Source organism: Sinohyriopsis cumingii, chromosome 18 (assembly GCF_028554795.1).
Source record: "Sinohyriopsis cumingii isolate HCF-2022 chromosome 18, ASM2855479v2, whole genome shotgun sequence".
Taxonomy (NCBI): domain Eukaryota; kingdom Metazoa; phylum Mollusca; class Bivalvia; order Unionida; family Unionidae; genus Sinohyriopsis; species Sinohyriopsis cumingii.
The window spans coordinates 55,523,561-55,540,578 of NC_142978.1; the positions used below are offsets into that span (position 1 = coordinate 55,523,561).

At 34.9% G+C, this 17,018-nt stretch overlaps 1 protein-coding gene across 1 annotated transcript in view; it reads right to left on the reverse strand.

Annotated features, from left to right (window-relative positions):
- Window positions 1–12,407: 12,407 nt before the first annotated feature.
- Window positions 12,408–17,018, reverse strand: part of LOC149776686 (homeobox protein aristaless-like 4) — a 55,673-nt gene continuing 51,062 nt past the window's right edge. The window contains exons 5-6 of the mRNA XM_089941329.1: window positions 15,180–15,398; window positions 12,408–12,840 (exon numbers count right to left, since the gene is read on the reverse strand). Coding sequence (XP_089797455.1) covers window positions 12,698–12,840; window positions 15,180–15,398 — 362 coding nt within the window. The 3' untranslated portion in view covers window positions 12,408–12,697. The remainder of the gene's footprint in view (window positions 12,841–15,179; window positions 15,399–17,018) is intronic.

A 17,018-nucleotide genomic window follows, 5' to 3' on the forward strand; every position in this document is an offset into this window, starting at 1 on the left:
TTTGCAAAACTTTACATAGCTGTATCTACAGGAATTAAACCTTTAAATTTATTGTTACAAATAGTTTATTTCAATTTATTGTGCGTATGCTTACAAAAATTTGTATTGATCTAGAAATCGAAAGAAAATTATTTTTTGCAGCCGAAACATTTTCTTTTGAATAATTCTCTAAATTTGCTTAATTGCCTTTAATTACTACAATAACAATGAAATATCTGGAATATCATTTGCGCTTACATAAATTTACTTGAAAAAAACAGATGTGGTTACGGCTCATCGATTTCTCGGTTAATACAAATATTTTCCAGCAAACGCAGCAAGTTAAAATAAACTAGATGAAACATAATACTTTTGAAGGTTTAATTCCTGTAGAAACAGCCATGTGACGTTTTGCAAACACAACGGTTTTTGTGTTTTATTTGTTTGTTTTGTCTATGTTTTGCATTAGCCTTTGAAAAAGACTCATTAAGAGCAGAAACCCCTCAGGCTAATTAGATAATAGTTTTGCACTGTTGTTATATTATTGCATTTGTCTTAATCAATCACTGACACACGTGATCACTTGCTGGGTCCAGTTCCAGTTCACTTGAAAGGACAAACATGTATGTATGTATGTATGTATGTATGTATGTATTGTATGTATTGTATGTATGTATGTATGTATGTATACAGAGACATTTCCGTAAAAACGAAAGCTAGTCTATCTGTAAGGCATTGTCTACATTATTTCATAATCAATTGACTGACCTATCTGACGCAGTTTCCTTGAAAATCAAAGCAGACAGAAAATTTTCCAATGAAAGAGGGAAAAGCAGACTATCACTCCAGTAAACTTTGCTTGTCTTGCCGGAAAAGAACTATCAGCTACGATCGATTTCGTCCAAAGAGCATCCGGCACAAGGAAGTGTACCAAATCAAGCGCGTTGTTAGAATAGAAAATTACTATATCGAATTTTATCAAATGAAGCTTTCACCAAAAGCTATTATGAGGAAAACGTTATAAAAACGACAGTGAGGCAGAAAGTCGCAACAAAAAATTAGCAACATTGCTGACAAATCATTTTGGACCTCGGATCGACCAGCTGGGTTCTTTCTTGTATGCCAAATTTGGAAGCTAGACGTGTTCCCAAGCCATTTGTATTGCAATTATTCATTTTGACTCTTCACTCTGAAAACCAGTATAGCTAAATCCGACTAGAGTGTACTCTACAGATATGAACTTCTCAGAGAGTGACTGGTGCAGTGTGAAGTTAGCTGCATTTGCAACATGCACAGTGGAGAAAATATTGGCATACCTCTATGTTACATTCATGTACTGTGGCTGAAATTTCTTTAGATATTCTTTCTTCTATTATCTATATATATATATATATATATATATATATATATATATATATATATATATATATATATATATATATATATATATATATATATATATATATATATATATATATATATTATTATTATTATTATTATTATGGAAAATGCCGTTAATCTAAAAAAGAGAAATTTGAATTGAGAACCAGAAAGATAGTTTTAGTATGCTCATGAGATAAACGTACAGTTTCCTACATTCAAATTTTAAAAAATCCTTCCTGAGGCAAATCGAATTCATTTCTGTATATTTTCTTACAAAGAGTAATAATAACCGTAGTTAATTTTATGGAATCTAAAACTATTGCAGAAAAACAATACATATTTATTTTATATGCTCCTTAATCAACAAAAACGTATTTTCCTTTTTCTTTAATGTTGCCCTGTTCGTCATGTAACACTATGCAAGTAGTAAACAATGTACTAACATAGCTTGTTTCATACAAAAGTAACTGATCAAATTGTCCTCCATTGTGCCTTACAAATTGAGATAAACTTCCATTTTACGCCCTAAAGATGTCCTGAATATTCAATTGCCTGTCTGTATATTTTAACCATCAATCTCTCAAGACAAAACTGTGATAATCGATTTAGCGTCAACGTAGGCTTCACTTCCACGATATTTATCGGCAACAAGTCAGACCTCTTAGCATTTGCTGTATACGATAAATGTGTCATTAGCACAGGGATTCATTAAACTTCGATGAGTTGAAAGTTGTATTTGATAGTATATCTATTTTAAATATATATTCCGGTATGCAGTATCACTTTCTGATTATCGGCATAAAACTAAAATTCAGTAATTATACTTAGAAAAGCTGATATTCTACAATCAGTAGTAAAGATTCATCCACAATTACTCATAGAGTCGTAACAAATTCTGGTGGTTATTCCGAAGGGAAAGGATCGTTTGTGGCTTATTCTTTAGTATTCATTGATAAAGATAGGTCCCTTATAAAACACGCAGATTATTTTGTCAGTACTATAATGGTCTTCGAGTAAATTTTGTCCGTTTGTCATTTCTCTACAGTGAGGGAAAAAAACATGTCCTCACCATTCTCTATTAGTACATTAGTGATATTGGGAAAAATGTTATGAACGATGGAAAGGGTCAGAACTCTCAGTTTCCTGTTCAGATACCTTAAAAGGATTTGGTTGGTTGTTATGAGCATAATGCCATGTTGCAGCACATGATATGCTAAAATTAACAGCAGAATATTTGGTGGAGGAAGAACCTATGTAAATTCAGGGAAGAACCACCGGCTCACGGAAAGCTGCTGGAAAGCTTTCTCACATACCAGACAGGGAACCTCTACTCGTAATGTGCAAATGCAGCCTTAGGTTTGGTAAAAGTAGTTTTGAGCAAGGTATGGAATCGAGTAATGTCTGGAATCGAGAAATGGCTGGAATCGAGCAAGGTCTGGAATCGAGTAATGGCTGGAATCGAGTAAAGTCGGGAATAGAGTATTGGCTGGAATCGAGTAAAGGCTGGCATCAAATAATGTCTGGAATCGAGTCGTGCTGGGCCCCTGGTGACCAAGTGATCTAAAGAGCTCGCCTTTACTGATCACTGCCATCTCACCTCTGACCGCATAGGCTCGAATCTCGACCTCATCCTTATGTGGATACCTCACCAGTAGCTCCCCGTGAGTCGGTGGATTTTACCGGGATTTTTTTGTTGTTTGTTTTTCCTCCGTCAGTTATATGTAACGTCTATCTTGTGCTAAAATTGACATGAAACTCACACCAGCAAACACATCAGCCGTTGCTCAATGTCATTAATCTCTGTAAGTAAATTATAAAAACGATCACAATATATGGCGTACATTACAATCTAGAACAAGGTCTTTTATTTTCCGCGTATATAAGAAAATCGATTAAGATTATGGTCTAGCCGTGAGTCAGTACATCGCATAAATATTATTGATACTTTTGAGAAATCCATTGGGACATCGAATCTACCAGTTCGGTTTATGTATGGCTAAGTTTCATGCTGGCCGTGTTTCTGAACTTGCTATTCTATAATTATTCATAACAGATTCTTCACTTCTTCCCTACTGAAAACAGATATAGTCAATCCCAAAGCCACATCATGCCGCATTGTTAACAACAGACGTAGACATTAATTATGACAGCTGAGCGTGATCTGTTTCTTTCCCCGCATTTTGATGTGTGTGTGCATAGATCACTTGGGAAAGGTAGCGTGTTTACTACTTACAAGAACCGAATTTACAACACTGTTGTATCAATCCTAACGACATCAATTTTACTCTCTCTCTCTAGCTCTCCATAAATAACTACTTAAGTTTTGTAGTGTTGACAAACAAAAGATATTTAAATATTTCTGGCCATAGTACCAACAAAACTATGCTTTCTCCATTTATTACTATAGCACAATGAGCTTCAAAATAAAAAGAAATCTCTCTCTCTCTCTCTCTCTCTCTCTCTCTCTCTCTCTGCCAAGCATCTTACACCTATGAAACGTTGGAGAAAAAATGGACATTCGGATGGTACATAAAAAGCAATGCATACAAGTGTGGTATTTGAATGCACCTTTAGATATTCGAATCGGGGGTGGGGGTAAACTTTGCGTACAGTTAGATGGCTAAAATTATGCCCTGGAAAAATGAAAGATCTTCCAAAAGCTCCACTGCAGCCGTTGCCTATTTCTTTATTGAAAATTAAACGTGCAGGTTTTAGATTGATGGTTAGCAAGTCGTGTAATGTTATTGTTAGTGTTTGATTCTTTCTATCTAATCACACGTTTGTACGCCAATAATTTACCTTCGCAGCCTCTGTGTAAGAATCTAAGTTTTCCCATTCGCATCGGAAGAGACGTTGATGTTACAAATGTTTCGCTTGCTGTTTGTTTCTTTTTGTTTAGTTTTTGGGTAATTTTTGTGTTGTTGTTCTGGGTTATTTATGTATGTGTAATATTTATAGATTTAAACCGTCGTACTGTGGGCGGGACCCAAGTACAAGTATACTTCGGGCGAGACTACAATATCCATCGGTACCAACACCTTATAATTTATTACTCTTCTACCCCAAAATATTATTTAATAAATTGCATGTATATTGTTTTTGACAAATTATAAAGTGAATACAAGTACATATAAGTTTAAAGAGAAATTTTATTATAATTAATTTTACGACTGAATTTAGCATAAATATATAGTGTGTCATGGTGTGATTTTTGTATTGTCCTATAGTCTGAGCACTACACTTGTACATATATAGTATGTGCTATTTAATATTTGTTATATTAAACATTAACATATCGCTTTATGTGATTTTGATTGGTTAAAATAAGCCCATGATATTCTTGGGCAGTATTCTTTTTACTGATTGGCTGCAATCAGGTGTAAATTTTATTTACCCCTCCTTGTGGAACTTTATATTCTTTACTAATACCACGAGTATTTTGGCGGCCATTTTGTGAACCGACTAAACTAAAGGAATTTGGGAATACAAATGGTCATGTTTTTCTGAATATGGAGAATTTACCCACACAGGGGCTCATTATGCCATGTATAGCATGCAATGATATCGAGAAAGGACGTAAACCTCCCCCTCACACACACACACACACACACACAAAATAACAAGTGACACTAGTAGTATTGTTGAGTTGATAGAGGAGGTGGGGGTAGGGGAGTTGTGTACCTGTAACATGCAGACAACGATATATACTAGCTTGGTTTAAATATTAGCGTTTTAAAGTAAATAAACTCACCTCTGTTCACAGAAGAACATTTATATATACCAGTCTCCCAGCTGACAGAACTTCTCCAGCTACGATGTTTAGTTGAGAAAGTGACACATAGGGCAGTCTAACCGATATTGTCTCCGACAATGTGAAACATCGTACGCATTGTAGATTCTGTGTTGAAAAATGATGATTTTGTCCTTGTAAAATGTTCTTTTCATTGGGAATGACGCATGTTCTATGATTTATAATTTGTAAAAGAAAAGTATCATCTATTTGTAAACGTTCAACTTTGTTTGGAACTATTTTTACGCACAACAAAATGAAATGTGGATCATCTCAATCGGAATGAACGAAATTATTCGTTCTTCTTTCTCTTTAAATAATTTCCACTGATACAAAAGAATTTTAAATATGTAATGATTTAAGATTATAAAAATTGTTGAATAATGTCCAGCTTTTGCTCGATCAATCTTCAACACTGAATAATATATTTTACGTTTATTTTATAATCATTTGGAATAAAATATAGGGTGAAATGCTTTATTACGTTGTACTATACTGTGATCTCTATAGCGCTTTTTTACGTATACTTCACATGTAAACTCGTGCCGGTCAGAATGCGTCTGCCACAACACGGCATACGGTATACTTAGGCAAGATTTATTTTGGTAGCTTCCAAAGCATCCATTTAATTTCCACAGCAGTTAAGCAGTAAAAACATATTTTTCATATCGAAAAAATACACTGGTAAAATTTTATCATTACGTGATTTACAAACAAATGTGTGTCCCTTGGTATTAATCATAGCTAGGTTAGAATCATTATTTTGAAATCATTCCGAATAACCACTTTATTTAATGTTATCAAACTTTCAGCAAATATTCCATGTGGCATGTTCTAGTCAATATTGCTTTTTGTATAGACTCCATCGCAGCAATTTATATTTTTTCATCAACCATGCGATAACGCAATTCATCATTCTAAATTGCTGTGGCAGTTTAAGTCAAACTTTATCAGTAACAGAATTGTTTTGTGTTAAAATATTTTATCAATAACAGAACTGTTTTCTTTAACAAATTGTATACAGTAGATGTTGCTGGTGACTGGGGAGGGCTTTGGATCTTCATTTGATTTGAAACTGAATATAATGTTTTTTTCAACTAATATAATGGATATAATATGTTCTTAGTGTATACAAATCAGAGCAAGAATATTTAGTTTTACGGTATTTGGTACCTGAACATTTCTTTACAAGATCCTATCCACCCCACCCCCCACATCAAAAAACAAAATCACCTATCCCTAACGTTAATGTAACATGGAACCCATTCTCTGAGCCTAGTTTAACCTACCAATTGGGATGAGCATGTGCTGGGAACCAAAAGTGGTTCACAGTGACCTACTTTCCAAGATTTATTGAGGACCAAAACAATGGAATTGTGTCTGGGCTCTAATTGTACCTCCATTTTATATAGTGCCATCAAACTGGAACTAAAGGATGGATGTGTGTTGTTTACCAGAGCTAGATCTAATATCCTAGACATATTTGTTCATCGGTTTTGTCTCGGCAGTAAATCCTATGTATAGAAAGGACTTTTATAAAACGTGTACTATATGTACTTATTGGTATGACCAAGTTACATACAAAACCTGGATCATTGAATCCTCCTTACCAGAATGTATTGACAGTCGCTTAATTTGTTTACCTATACAATAATGCTAACACTTAAACTAATGTAACCAAATTCATGGGACCCCGGGTGACTGAATGGTCTCGCCTTTATCGATCACAACCATTTCACCTATGTCCGCCTAGGTTCGAGTCTCGGGGCTCGGACAATGTAGATATATGATAAAGTTTCAAATAGCTTCCCGTGGATCGATGGTTCTTACCGCGGTTTTCTCCGGGTTCTTCTTCCACCAGCTATGCTGGCCGCCATGAATAGCCTGTATTTCAGTGATAGATAGCGTTAAACCTCAAAACAACAACAACAACAGCATCAATAACAACAACGAAAACGAGACTGCAAATTATGATTTGTCTGTTTCAAAGAAAATTTGGTTCAGCATAATTTATTTTTCACGGTTTATTTGAAAAATGCTATCAAAACATTTGCCCACCCTCCAAGACATCTGTTGATATTGTACTTGCCGTTTTTATTTATCTTGGGATGGGGTCGTTAATGTGTCAGTCACCAACACTGGATCACTATGACCAACTATTTAGTATTAAGAACTTGTGACAATAATTGTCATTGGCTCTAATTTCAATACATTTTTACCTATTGCTTTTCAAAATACGCTAAGATTGCATCTTAGAATTCAAGCATTTACAGGATTCTGTACAATTAATATTTTAAATATAATGTCACCGCTCCAGTGGCCAAGTGGTTAGAGCGTCGGCCTCGGAAGCAGGATGTCGTGGGTTCAAACCCCGGCCTAGTCGTACCAAAGACTTAACAAAAATGGTACTAACATGTGCCTTGCTAGGCGCTCAGCATTAAGAGGTTAGTGTTAGGACTGGTCGGCCTAATGTGACTGGGTGCGACATCATGATACATGTCTGCGGTTTGATGCCCCAGTGTTATACATCACTTTAAACTGCCACACTGCAGACATCGTAGCGATATAACTGAAAAATTGTTAAAGCTACGTTAAAAATCCTAATCACACACATTCACACACACACACACACAAATATAATGTCTGTACTCAAATTATAACACATTGTCTGTACTCAAATCATAACACCTTGTCTATACTCAAATTTTAACACCTTTCCGCTTGACTATTGCACTGAAAATGCAGCTTAGAATAAAAACATTTCACATTAAAAAAAATCGGGTCACTATGACCTCTTTTTCAGGATTTTGAACGCTCATGTTTCTCTTATTGAATGTGAATTTATTTGTCATACCTTGACGAATAATTGTGTAAATTTTCGTGTGCTATCTTCAAGATTGTCAAAGCGTTTTTTTTTTAAATCGCGATTCGAATTTCCAAGAAAACTCAGCAATATTTTGGAAGATTGGTTTCCTATAATAAAAAAAAATTGAACGACAAAGCTTTGGTAGAGTTACTTAGAAACAATGCAAGAAAAAGGAACAGAACATCCATACATATTTATTTTGTAGCAGTTGGTTATTTAAATTAAGATCCCTGAAAAAGTAAGTATCAAAGAAATGAAACATACGAAAAATTATAACATACTTCTGTTCAACTATTTTTTAAAGAAAACTTTAAATGCTGCATATGATAGAGATTCGTGAAAATGTGTATCCAATGGAACGAAACTTTCTTGAAAACTTTGAAGACAAAAACATTAATTTGTTTGCTTGTGCTCTAAACGCTGTTTGGTGCATAATTAAGTAAACTTGTTGATATGGCTAATATATATATATATATATATATATATATATATATATATATATATATATATATATATATATATATATATATATATATATATATATAGTTTATTCGTTTTCTGCAATTTAAGGTAGAGGCCTACCTACCTACCACGATGCGGTTGTTCTTCCCGGGTTCAACTTCGACCAAAACACAAATTTTGTTGTGTTTGATTCTGGATCGAATGGATAGCCAGTGTAGGGTACAGAGCAGCGGGGATGTGTGCTCTGATCGTGGTACTCTAAGTATGATCCGAGCAGCTGTGTTTTGAACTTTTTGAAGTTTCTGGAGTAGATATTGAGATGACCAGACAGAACTGAGTTACAATAGTCCAGTCTTGAAAGTGCTAATGAACACACAAGTGTTTTAGTGGCATCAACTGAAAGATATTTGCGAATGGAGCTGATGCGTCTCAGCTCAAGATATGCAGCCATGCATATGTTCATGACATGTTGGTGCAATGTCAGAGTACTGTCCATAGTAACACCTAGGTTTCGTACTGATTGTGTGAATTTAATGTTGGTGTTGCTGATATTTATTGTTTGAGGTAAAGGATGTGAATGAGAAAGTCTTTGTGTTGTGATCAGAATGGCCTCAGTTTTATCATCATTCATCTGCAGCTTGTTACATGTCATCCACATCAACGTCAACATGTGACTTTTGACACCCAACAAAGCTGGCTCTCGTAACAATTACAAACAAGACCACTATATCCGCAGGGTATAACATATACATGGCTTCTAACCAATTTCTTTGTTCTTGTCTTACGTAATCGCGGGCAGGCAACATGACACTACGGAACACCGCTCGAAATCATACGGAATGCTCAGTACTCTTGGACTTTTGATAGAACGTTTAAGACTATCTGGGATTTAATTCACAATTTGTTTTTAATTTTCACTTTGTATTTTATGGAAATAAATATTATTTGCTGACTTTTTACAAAACCTCTCTCTCTCTCTTTCTCTCTCTTACTAAATTTGTATTTACGAAAGAATACAACCAGAAACCAAAGACTACGATGCATAAAGAGAAACCTTGATTTTGATTTCAATGTATTTAAACAGAAATCGAAGAACTTTTCAGGCTGTGTACTTCTTATTTGGTATACCTTTGATATATAACAATCTCAAGTGGGACACAATTACAGACTATAATCTAACGTGTGATTTGTAGAATGCAAAAGAGTGCTTAAGTTTAAATCACTGCCTAAAAATGTTATACATTGGTGCCAAAAACTCTCTTGAAATAATGCCAAAAACTCTCTTGAAATAATGCCAAAAACTCTCTTGAAATATGTCAAAAACTCTCTTGAAATAATGCCAAAACCTCTCTTGAAATAATGCCTAAAACTCTCTTGAAATAATGCCAAAAACTCTCGAGAAATAGTGCCAAAAACTCTTTTGAAATAATGCCTAAAACTCTCGAGAAATAGTGCCAAAAACTCTTTTGAAATAATGCCTAAAACTCTCGAGAAATAGTGCGAAAACTCGTGAAATATTGCCTAGTAGCAGATTGTTTGATGTAATATATTGTAATTACCAGAAAAGGAAGATTTCGTAAGATTATTTAGGATAATTGTGTTGTTGACTATTTTGTGGGTTGTCAAATCTTCTTCCATGTTCTTATCCCTCCACAGAGGTTTAAATGTAGGTCTTTATTCGAGGATATCTCATAAAGTAGCAGTTAACATTTGAGGTTTCGTAAAACGGCCTCTGTGTGGTAGGTGATTTTAGGCGCTCGCCTGTACAAATCACTCACATACCTCACTTATGTAAGCTTGGGTTTGAGTCTCGTCTCAACCAACGTGGGTACATGAGAAAGCTTGCCAGTACTTTACCATGAAGCGCTGGTTCTTCCCGGGTTCAACTTCGACCAAATATACTTGCCGATATGTGGATATGTGTAGCAGCCTAAAATAAGTGGTAAACGTCACAAGACATTTTTGATTTCTTAAGGCTTTCAGAGAGGAATAAATTACAACAAGGTGATGACATTTATTTGTCATGTGTTCATTCAAAATATAAACTGTTATATTCGGATTTTATTGAAGCTATTTTTTTCCACGGTATCGGAAATGTATTTCTGTATAAAAGTTACCTATACATTAATGTTTCAACATCGGTCAATGTTTCTTAATAGTTAGATTTATAAGCACCATTGTAGTTCTCGGAGTTTATGCTACAATAAAGAGTTTTACTTTATCCGAAATTTTTGTCGTTGAAAGATACAATGTTTTGACTAAGAACCTCTCGAACGCTGGTAATCAGACACAAGTACCTGTAACAGGTAAGACTTTCTGAGAAAGAAAAAACAAAAGCATTTAAAAAAACAATACAACAAAATACTTAACCTTTCAAACAAACAAAAAACATTTTCTTTTTCCGTGTGATTAATTTTCTGAATTAACTAGAACTATTGGAGAGCATAATGGCTTATTTTCTGAAACTGATGTATTCTTTGTGTAAATTTCAGTAATAAACGTACCTTTATCTTGAAACCAAGAATTTTAAATATCGTATCCAACACGTACAAATATAGTCGGCTTATTATAAGCGCTAAAAATACAAACGTATAAATGTATTGATCGGTCTACTGAGAAACACACACACACACACACACATTCTTCTTACTTACCTTATATGGATGAAAAGATTCAACAAACGTTAATCTCGGAGTAAATATTTCAGTCAAATTTTTTAATTCTTTTTCAGTATAAATTTTTGAACTTTTTAAGGTAACTTAGCTCTGCATGCATCTTACAGCAAACCATTCACTTTCAATAGTAGGGGCTCCGGGGGACCGGGTGATCTAAAGCACTCGCCTTTACCGACCAATGCCATCTCATCTCTGCCCCCGTGTGTTTGACTCTCTGGCTCGGCCAATTGGGGTATGTGAGAAAGCTTGCCACCAGCTTCCCAGTCGGTAGGTGATTCTTCCCGGCGATTACGCAGATATTTTCTCCGCCAGATAAACTGACTGCCATGTATATTCTATCATGTACTGAACAGTCGCAAAAGTTAGAAATCAGTTTGTGCTATTTCAAAGATGTCAGGTGATAGGAGTAATTTCTTGTGATGCATGTATTCGGCACACGAAACGTCTGTCATAAACATTGATATGTATATGTATACATGGCATGATCTTTGAATTTTGAATAAATATGGTAAAAAGATTTCGTATTCAGACAATTGGAGTTGTTTTTAATTATTTTTTAAGCCTCTTTATAGTATATTGTATGTAGAAGCACGACATAATATTATGGAGTAAATCTATTGACGTTACTTATTCAAGGGAAGTAACTCGCAAAGACAGAATTAACATTATCCTCTTGCAATTTATTTCTCTTGGACAGACATAGTGAGAAAGCACTGTACGGCACATCAGCTTCGCTTATCCTATATATAAATAAAACATATGTAGATTCCGTATTTATTGTGCTTTTGTTTCATTTGCTGTTGTTATTGTTGTGTTGTTGGTGCGGGTAGAGGGGTATTTGTTTCCTTGTGGGGTTTTATGGAGGCGACAGGGCTGTGGGGTCTAGCAGAACACACTAAAAAATTAATTAGTTTTCAAATGTTTCCCCACAGGTTTTTCAAAGTGGATGTGAAAAATTTAAATGTTTAGATATTTGGCTACATTTTACAAAACAGTCAACAAAAACCCATATATTTATGAATGTTACAAAAAAGCAAAGATTTGTGATATTGCCAGAGTTGACAACAACACACCTGTGGATCGACTGCATGGATGGATGGATTGGCTGATTATAACATGCATAGAAAATAGAAGATAAATGAAACCAACTAATTCATATCCATTTATTTATTACACGATTTCTCAAATCTATATGACATTTACAGGGCCTATGCACTTTATGTGCTAGTCCTACTGACAACAAAAAGAATATTACAACATAATGAATGCATTTTATGCCGCAAACTCTGCAACTTGACATGTTCTTTTCCATTAATAATTAAATGATTTAAAATCTCATTCAAAATAGTAAGTCTACATTATCGTTCAGCAACAAACAAATATCCCGCTTTTCAACTGCTGTTATCGTCCATTTCCTAAATATTATGATACGTCTAGGAAGCGCCTAGATCTAAAATTGTAGGAAAATCGAAACTGTTTTCTTCCCGATTTCTCTTCGACTTCATTTGATAATAAAAACGATGTTATATGCAATTATATTGTTTAGGACTGCATACCCAGGTGGTGAGAATGTTCTCTGGCGCGCATGCGTAAAGCTGCAATGCTAGATCTTACTTCCATGCCATTGATATCGTGGAAAGTCGTTTCCTGTGAATTGTGGAGACCCTCAAAAGACGTGTTTGTGGCTGAAGAAGAGAAAAATAATTTTCAATTATCCTCGAGCAGACAAAAAATTTCATACCAGTTATTGATGCGCATGTGAACATGTCCACACAAAAATACAGCCACAGATTTGAACTCAATGTGTACATACGCGAGTAAACATGTCTACACTCAGATATGGTTCCGTTCTACATACTGTAATTCGTTTATTGCTCTGTCAGACGTTAGTATTGTTTGCTCTAACAAAATTTATTTTGCCTATTTTAATGACTAGTTCAGATTAATTTCTCGAGCACCCAGGAGCAGAAATTTTGATTAGCTGCCTGTTTTAGGCATTATGCTGTTATCATAATACGACATAAAGAGGAATTTCAGTAATAATTCCTAGTCCAAGTTTCCCCTGACCCTTGCCACCCCATTTTTTTATTTGGACATTTGTGTTGGGGTGTAGGGTCAGAGTCCATTCCCTATTGAAAAGTTGGAATTTGCCGACACCATTTGGTATCAGCATGGGGGTAGCCGATTACTAGCCGGCCCAGCAAACTTGAATGACCTTTCATCGAGATATACCTGCATGAAACCGATAGGAATATTATTTATTTTCACAGAAATTGCGATCATAGCATTCGTTATGTCATTAATCCGCTGATAGACGAGGCGAAAGTATTATCGTTGCTGAAATTTTACCTGGATACGGCCATTTGCGTTCCCGTCACGTGATTACACAACTATCGCAACCTACATGTCAATGACATCAGAGGTCATACAATCACGTGATATCAACAATAACCTAATTCTAATGTTGCTGTAGAAAACAAATCGAACATAAAAATGAAAGTATCATAATTTCTATTGAAAAATGAAAAAACAAACTTCTCAAAATATTTATTGTGAAAACAACAACCGAAAATCTGTAAATGTTGCAGCAATTTGAAGAAGACCAGATTCACTACGCAGAGAGCACATGTCAATCTGGGTGTCACGTGACACCAAAAAAACATCGCTGCCACTTGCTCGGTACATCTTGAAAGTGGTTTTCTCCACCCTGCTGCGATACCGACAGGTTTCTGGTCGTTGTTCTCAGAATAAGTATGTTGAGAATTAAGTGTGTATTATATTTATTTACAAAAATTAAGTGACTTCCATATAATATGTCCAAATTCTATGTACAAGAACTTTGGAAATTTGTTTATTGTCGATATCACGTGACTATACGACCTCTGATGTCATTGACATGTAGGTTGCGAGATTTGTATAGCCATGTGACTCGGGATGCAAAAGGCCAGATCCAGGTCAAATTTCAGCAACGGAGTACTTTCATCTCGTCTGTCAGCTGATTAAATATATGACGAATGTTATGCTGACGATTTTTGAGAACATAAATAATATTGATATCGATTTCATGCAGGTATATCTCGATGAATAGTCGTTCAAGTTTGCTGGGCCGCGTAGTAAGCGGACGTTTTTCCAAAAACCAAAAACCGGGGGCAGCTTGTAAAGCAATTACCTTTCGTCCTAGATCTGTATATTCCAAAAATTTCCGCATATTATTCATTCGGGTGACATTGGATATTGTCGTGATCATTTGTTTCGTCTTCAATACCATGCTCACTATGTAATATGTTTTTGTTTTTCTTAAAGAGAAGAGACCCAGAATTTGCTTCAATATAAGCCAAGCAGGATTTTTTTCTCGCTGTTGAGGTAAGAAATTATGCAACGTGTTTCTAGATTTTGAAACTATGAAAGTCAGTGATCTGTCCCGAATCGTTTGTTGAGTAGTTCTTCCTGCAAAAAGCACGGTATATGAAAGCAAAGGCTTCTTTGTCATGAAATTGTATGGACAAAAGAAAAACAAAGAACATAATAAACAGATGATCTTTGGCTCAACACTCCAAAATAAGACACTTTCTAGCGTTGTATCATATCCGTGAAAGAAGATATTTTGTATATTAAAGAAACAATATTTGCTTGGTTCTGAAACTGATTGTTCTACCTTTATTTCCAGGAAGAAGAAAAAAACATTTGTAGTTAATAGTCAAATTTTAATTCTTAACGAAATGTTTTCCTATGCTATGGCGCTAGAAGTTATTCTATTCTCGATTTTGGATTCACTCTTTGTAGGTCCCAGTTCTGCAAAGGTCGGAAATATAACGATGTTGCGTCTTTTAACTACTAATAAAACCCACCTAAATTTTGGAATTTAAATAAAAGATCATTATATATACTGGTTTAAAAATTGGTTAGAAAAGTTGCTTTTATACTTCTCATAAATGTGTTTTAAAACTGCACAATGTTCTTTTCTACCCAAACGACAGAAAAGTTAATGTACGGTTACCTCTATTAATATTTTACGTCAACTTACTTTTGATTCGCCTGTCATCGCCTTTATCCTCGCCAGTAAAATATGACGTCATTTGCGTCGAAAGGGATCCCCCAAATGACTGCGGCCATTCTACACCCAGGTTGCCATGGAGATACATGCCAGAGAGAGGGACATTGCTAAAAGCAGACATGGTGGATAAGGGCGCAATACTGGTAACGCTCGGGCTATTGGTAGAAACTTGCCTTGGCATCTGTATTGCTGTGAATAATGATAACAATAATAATAATAATAATAATATCTATTCTTATCTTCTAATTTATGTGGCTGGTGGGTCTGAATGATGTAGACTCTGATGTTGGTAGATTGATGATTGATGACAATTGTTGATTGTCATTTGTCTCATAGTCATATGTGGACACATCATCGCATTTTTTACTCACTGTGCAATGCATACATAAATAAAGAAATAAGTGTTATGGAATGGTTGATGGATCATTTTGAACTTCATTAACGATTTACTCAAGACTGCTGTACTACCGTATTTGCTGAATGGCTTGCTTCTTGCTTTTGAAAAATCCAAGCAATGACGTTGAGATGCCTTCATTTTTTATGCTACTCTTCATTGTATAACCATAAGCGTCACCAGTGTGCGTCAGTCTACAGTCCTTATGTTCTTGTTATACAGTCAAAACAGTCTACACGTATATGTTGTTTGTCAGTATATCAGACTCGACACAAATATAGGTTTCATCCTTCAGAATGATCTTTCCTTAGCACATTCTTTCTGGTTCTTAAAAAAACAACGTTTCTTCTAGTAAGATTTGTATATTTTTCATTGCTAGAAATTATCCACTGACAGGTGGTATGTATATCTATATTGTGCCTGATCGTATAGGATCTATAAATAGGTCTTAACAGGGTTTGAATAATAAACCTGTTTACGAGTTTGGAGAAAATTCCCATGGGGTGGTTCAATTAGGTGGGTTCTATTGCGACGTGGTCTATTGTGACAAGTCACGATACGAATTGAAAAATATAGCGATACGAATTGGATCCTTATGGGTATGTATGTATATATATATATATATATATATATATATATATATATATATATATATATATATAAGGACGTAGAGGTGGACAATTAATTTATTCCTATTTCACATGTTCTCGTTTTAACATTAGTCTGATGATGTGTTTAATGCTCTGTTTAGATATAATTTGAGAGGAAATTTTGGGATTAATAATTTGAATTAGAAACTGTTCTTTGGACTAAAATATTGTCCTTGTTTTTGGATTATTGTGAATTTATTATAAAAAGGTTCTGGACAACACCATTGCAATACATGAAGACTCGTGGCACGTCAGCCCATTCACAGGAACACTTGATTATTTTAGACTTGTGTATAACTTTTAAAGATTAGTTTGCATTTATTTCATAATACTGTTAGATACCTCTTAAATGTTCATTTTATAATTTACAGCATTAAATTACTTTTTAAATTTTACAAAACTTTCTGGTTATGCTTCTTTCTGTTACTAAGTTTATGAACATAGAGTCATAACACTAGGCACTTATTCTGTCTGCCTCAACCAAGTGTTCCACGCTTGTCATGACTCCTCAGATCTTTCTCCGATTGTTAAGTTGCTTAAAATCAGCCTCTGGATAAAACACATCAAGGATGGAGATATATGTCTAGTCATTTACGCAACTCACTTCAGCTATTGATTGATCAAGTCCGTAATGTCGGCTGTGTACCTGATGACCAAACCATCCGATTATTAATGACTCTGCTGTATACCTGATTGCTGAAACGTCTGATTATTAGTGACTTTGTTGTATATCTGATCACAGATACGTCCGATTATTGATGACTG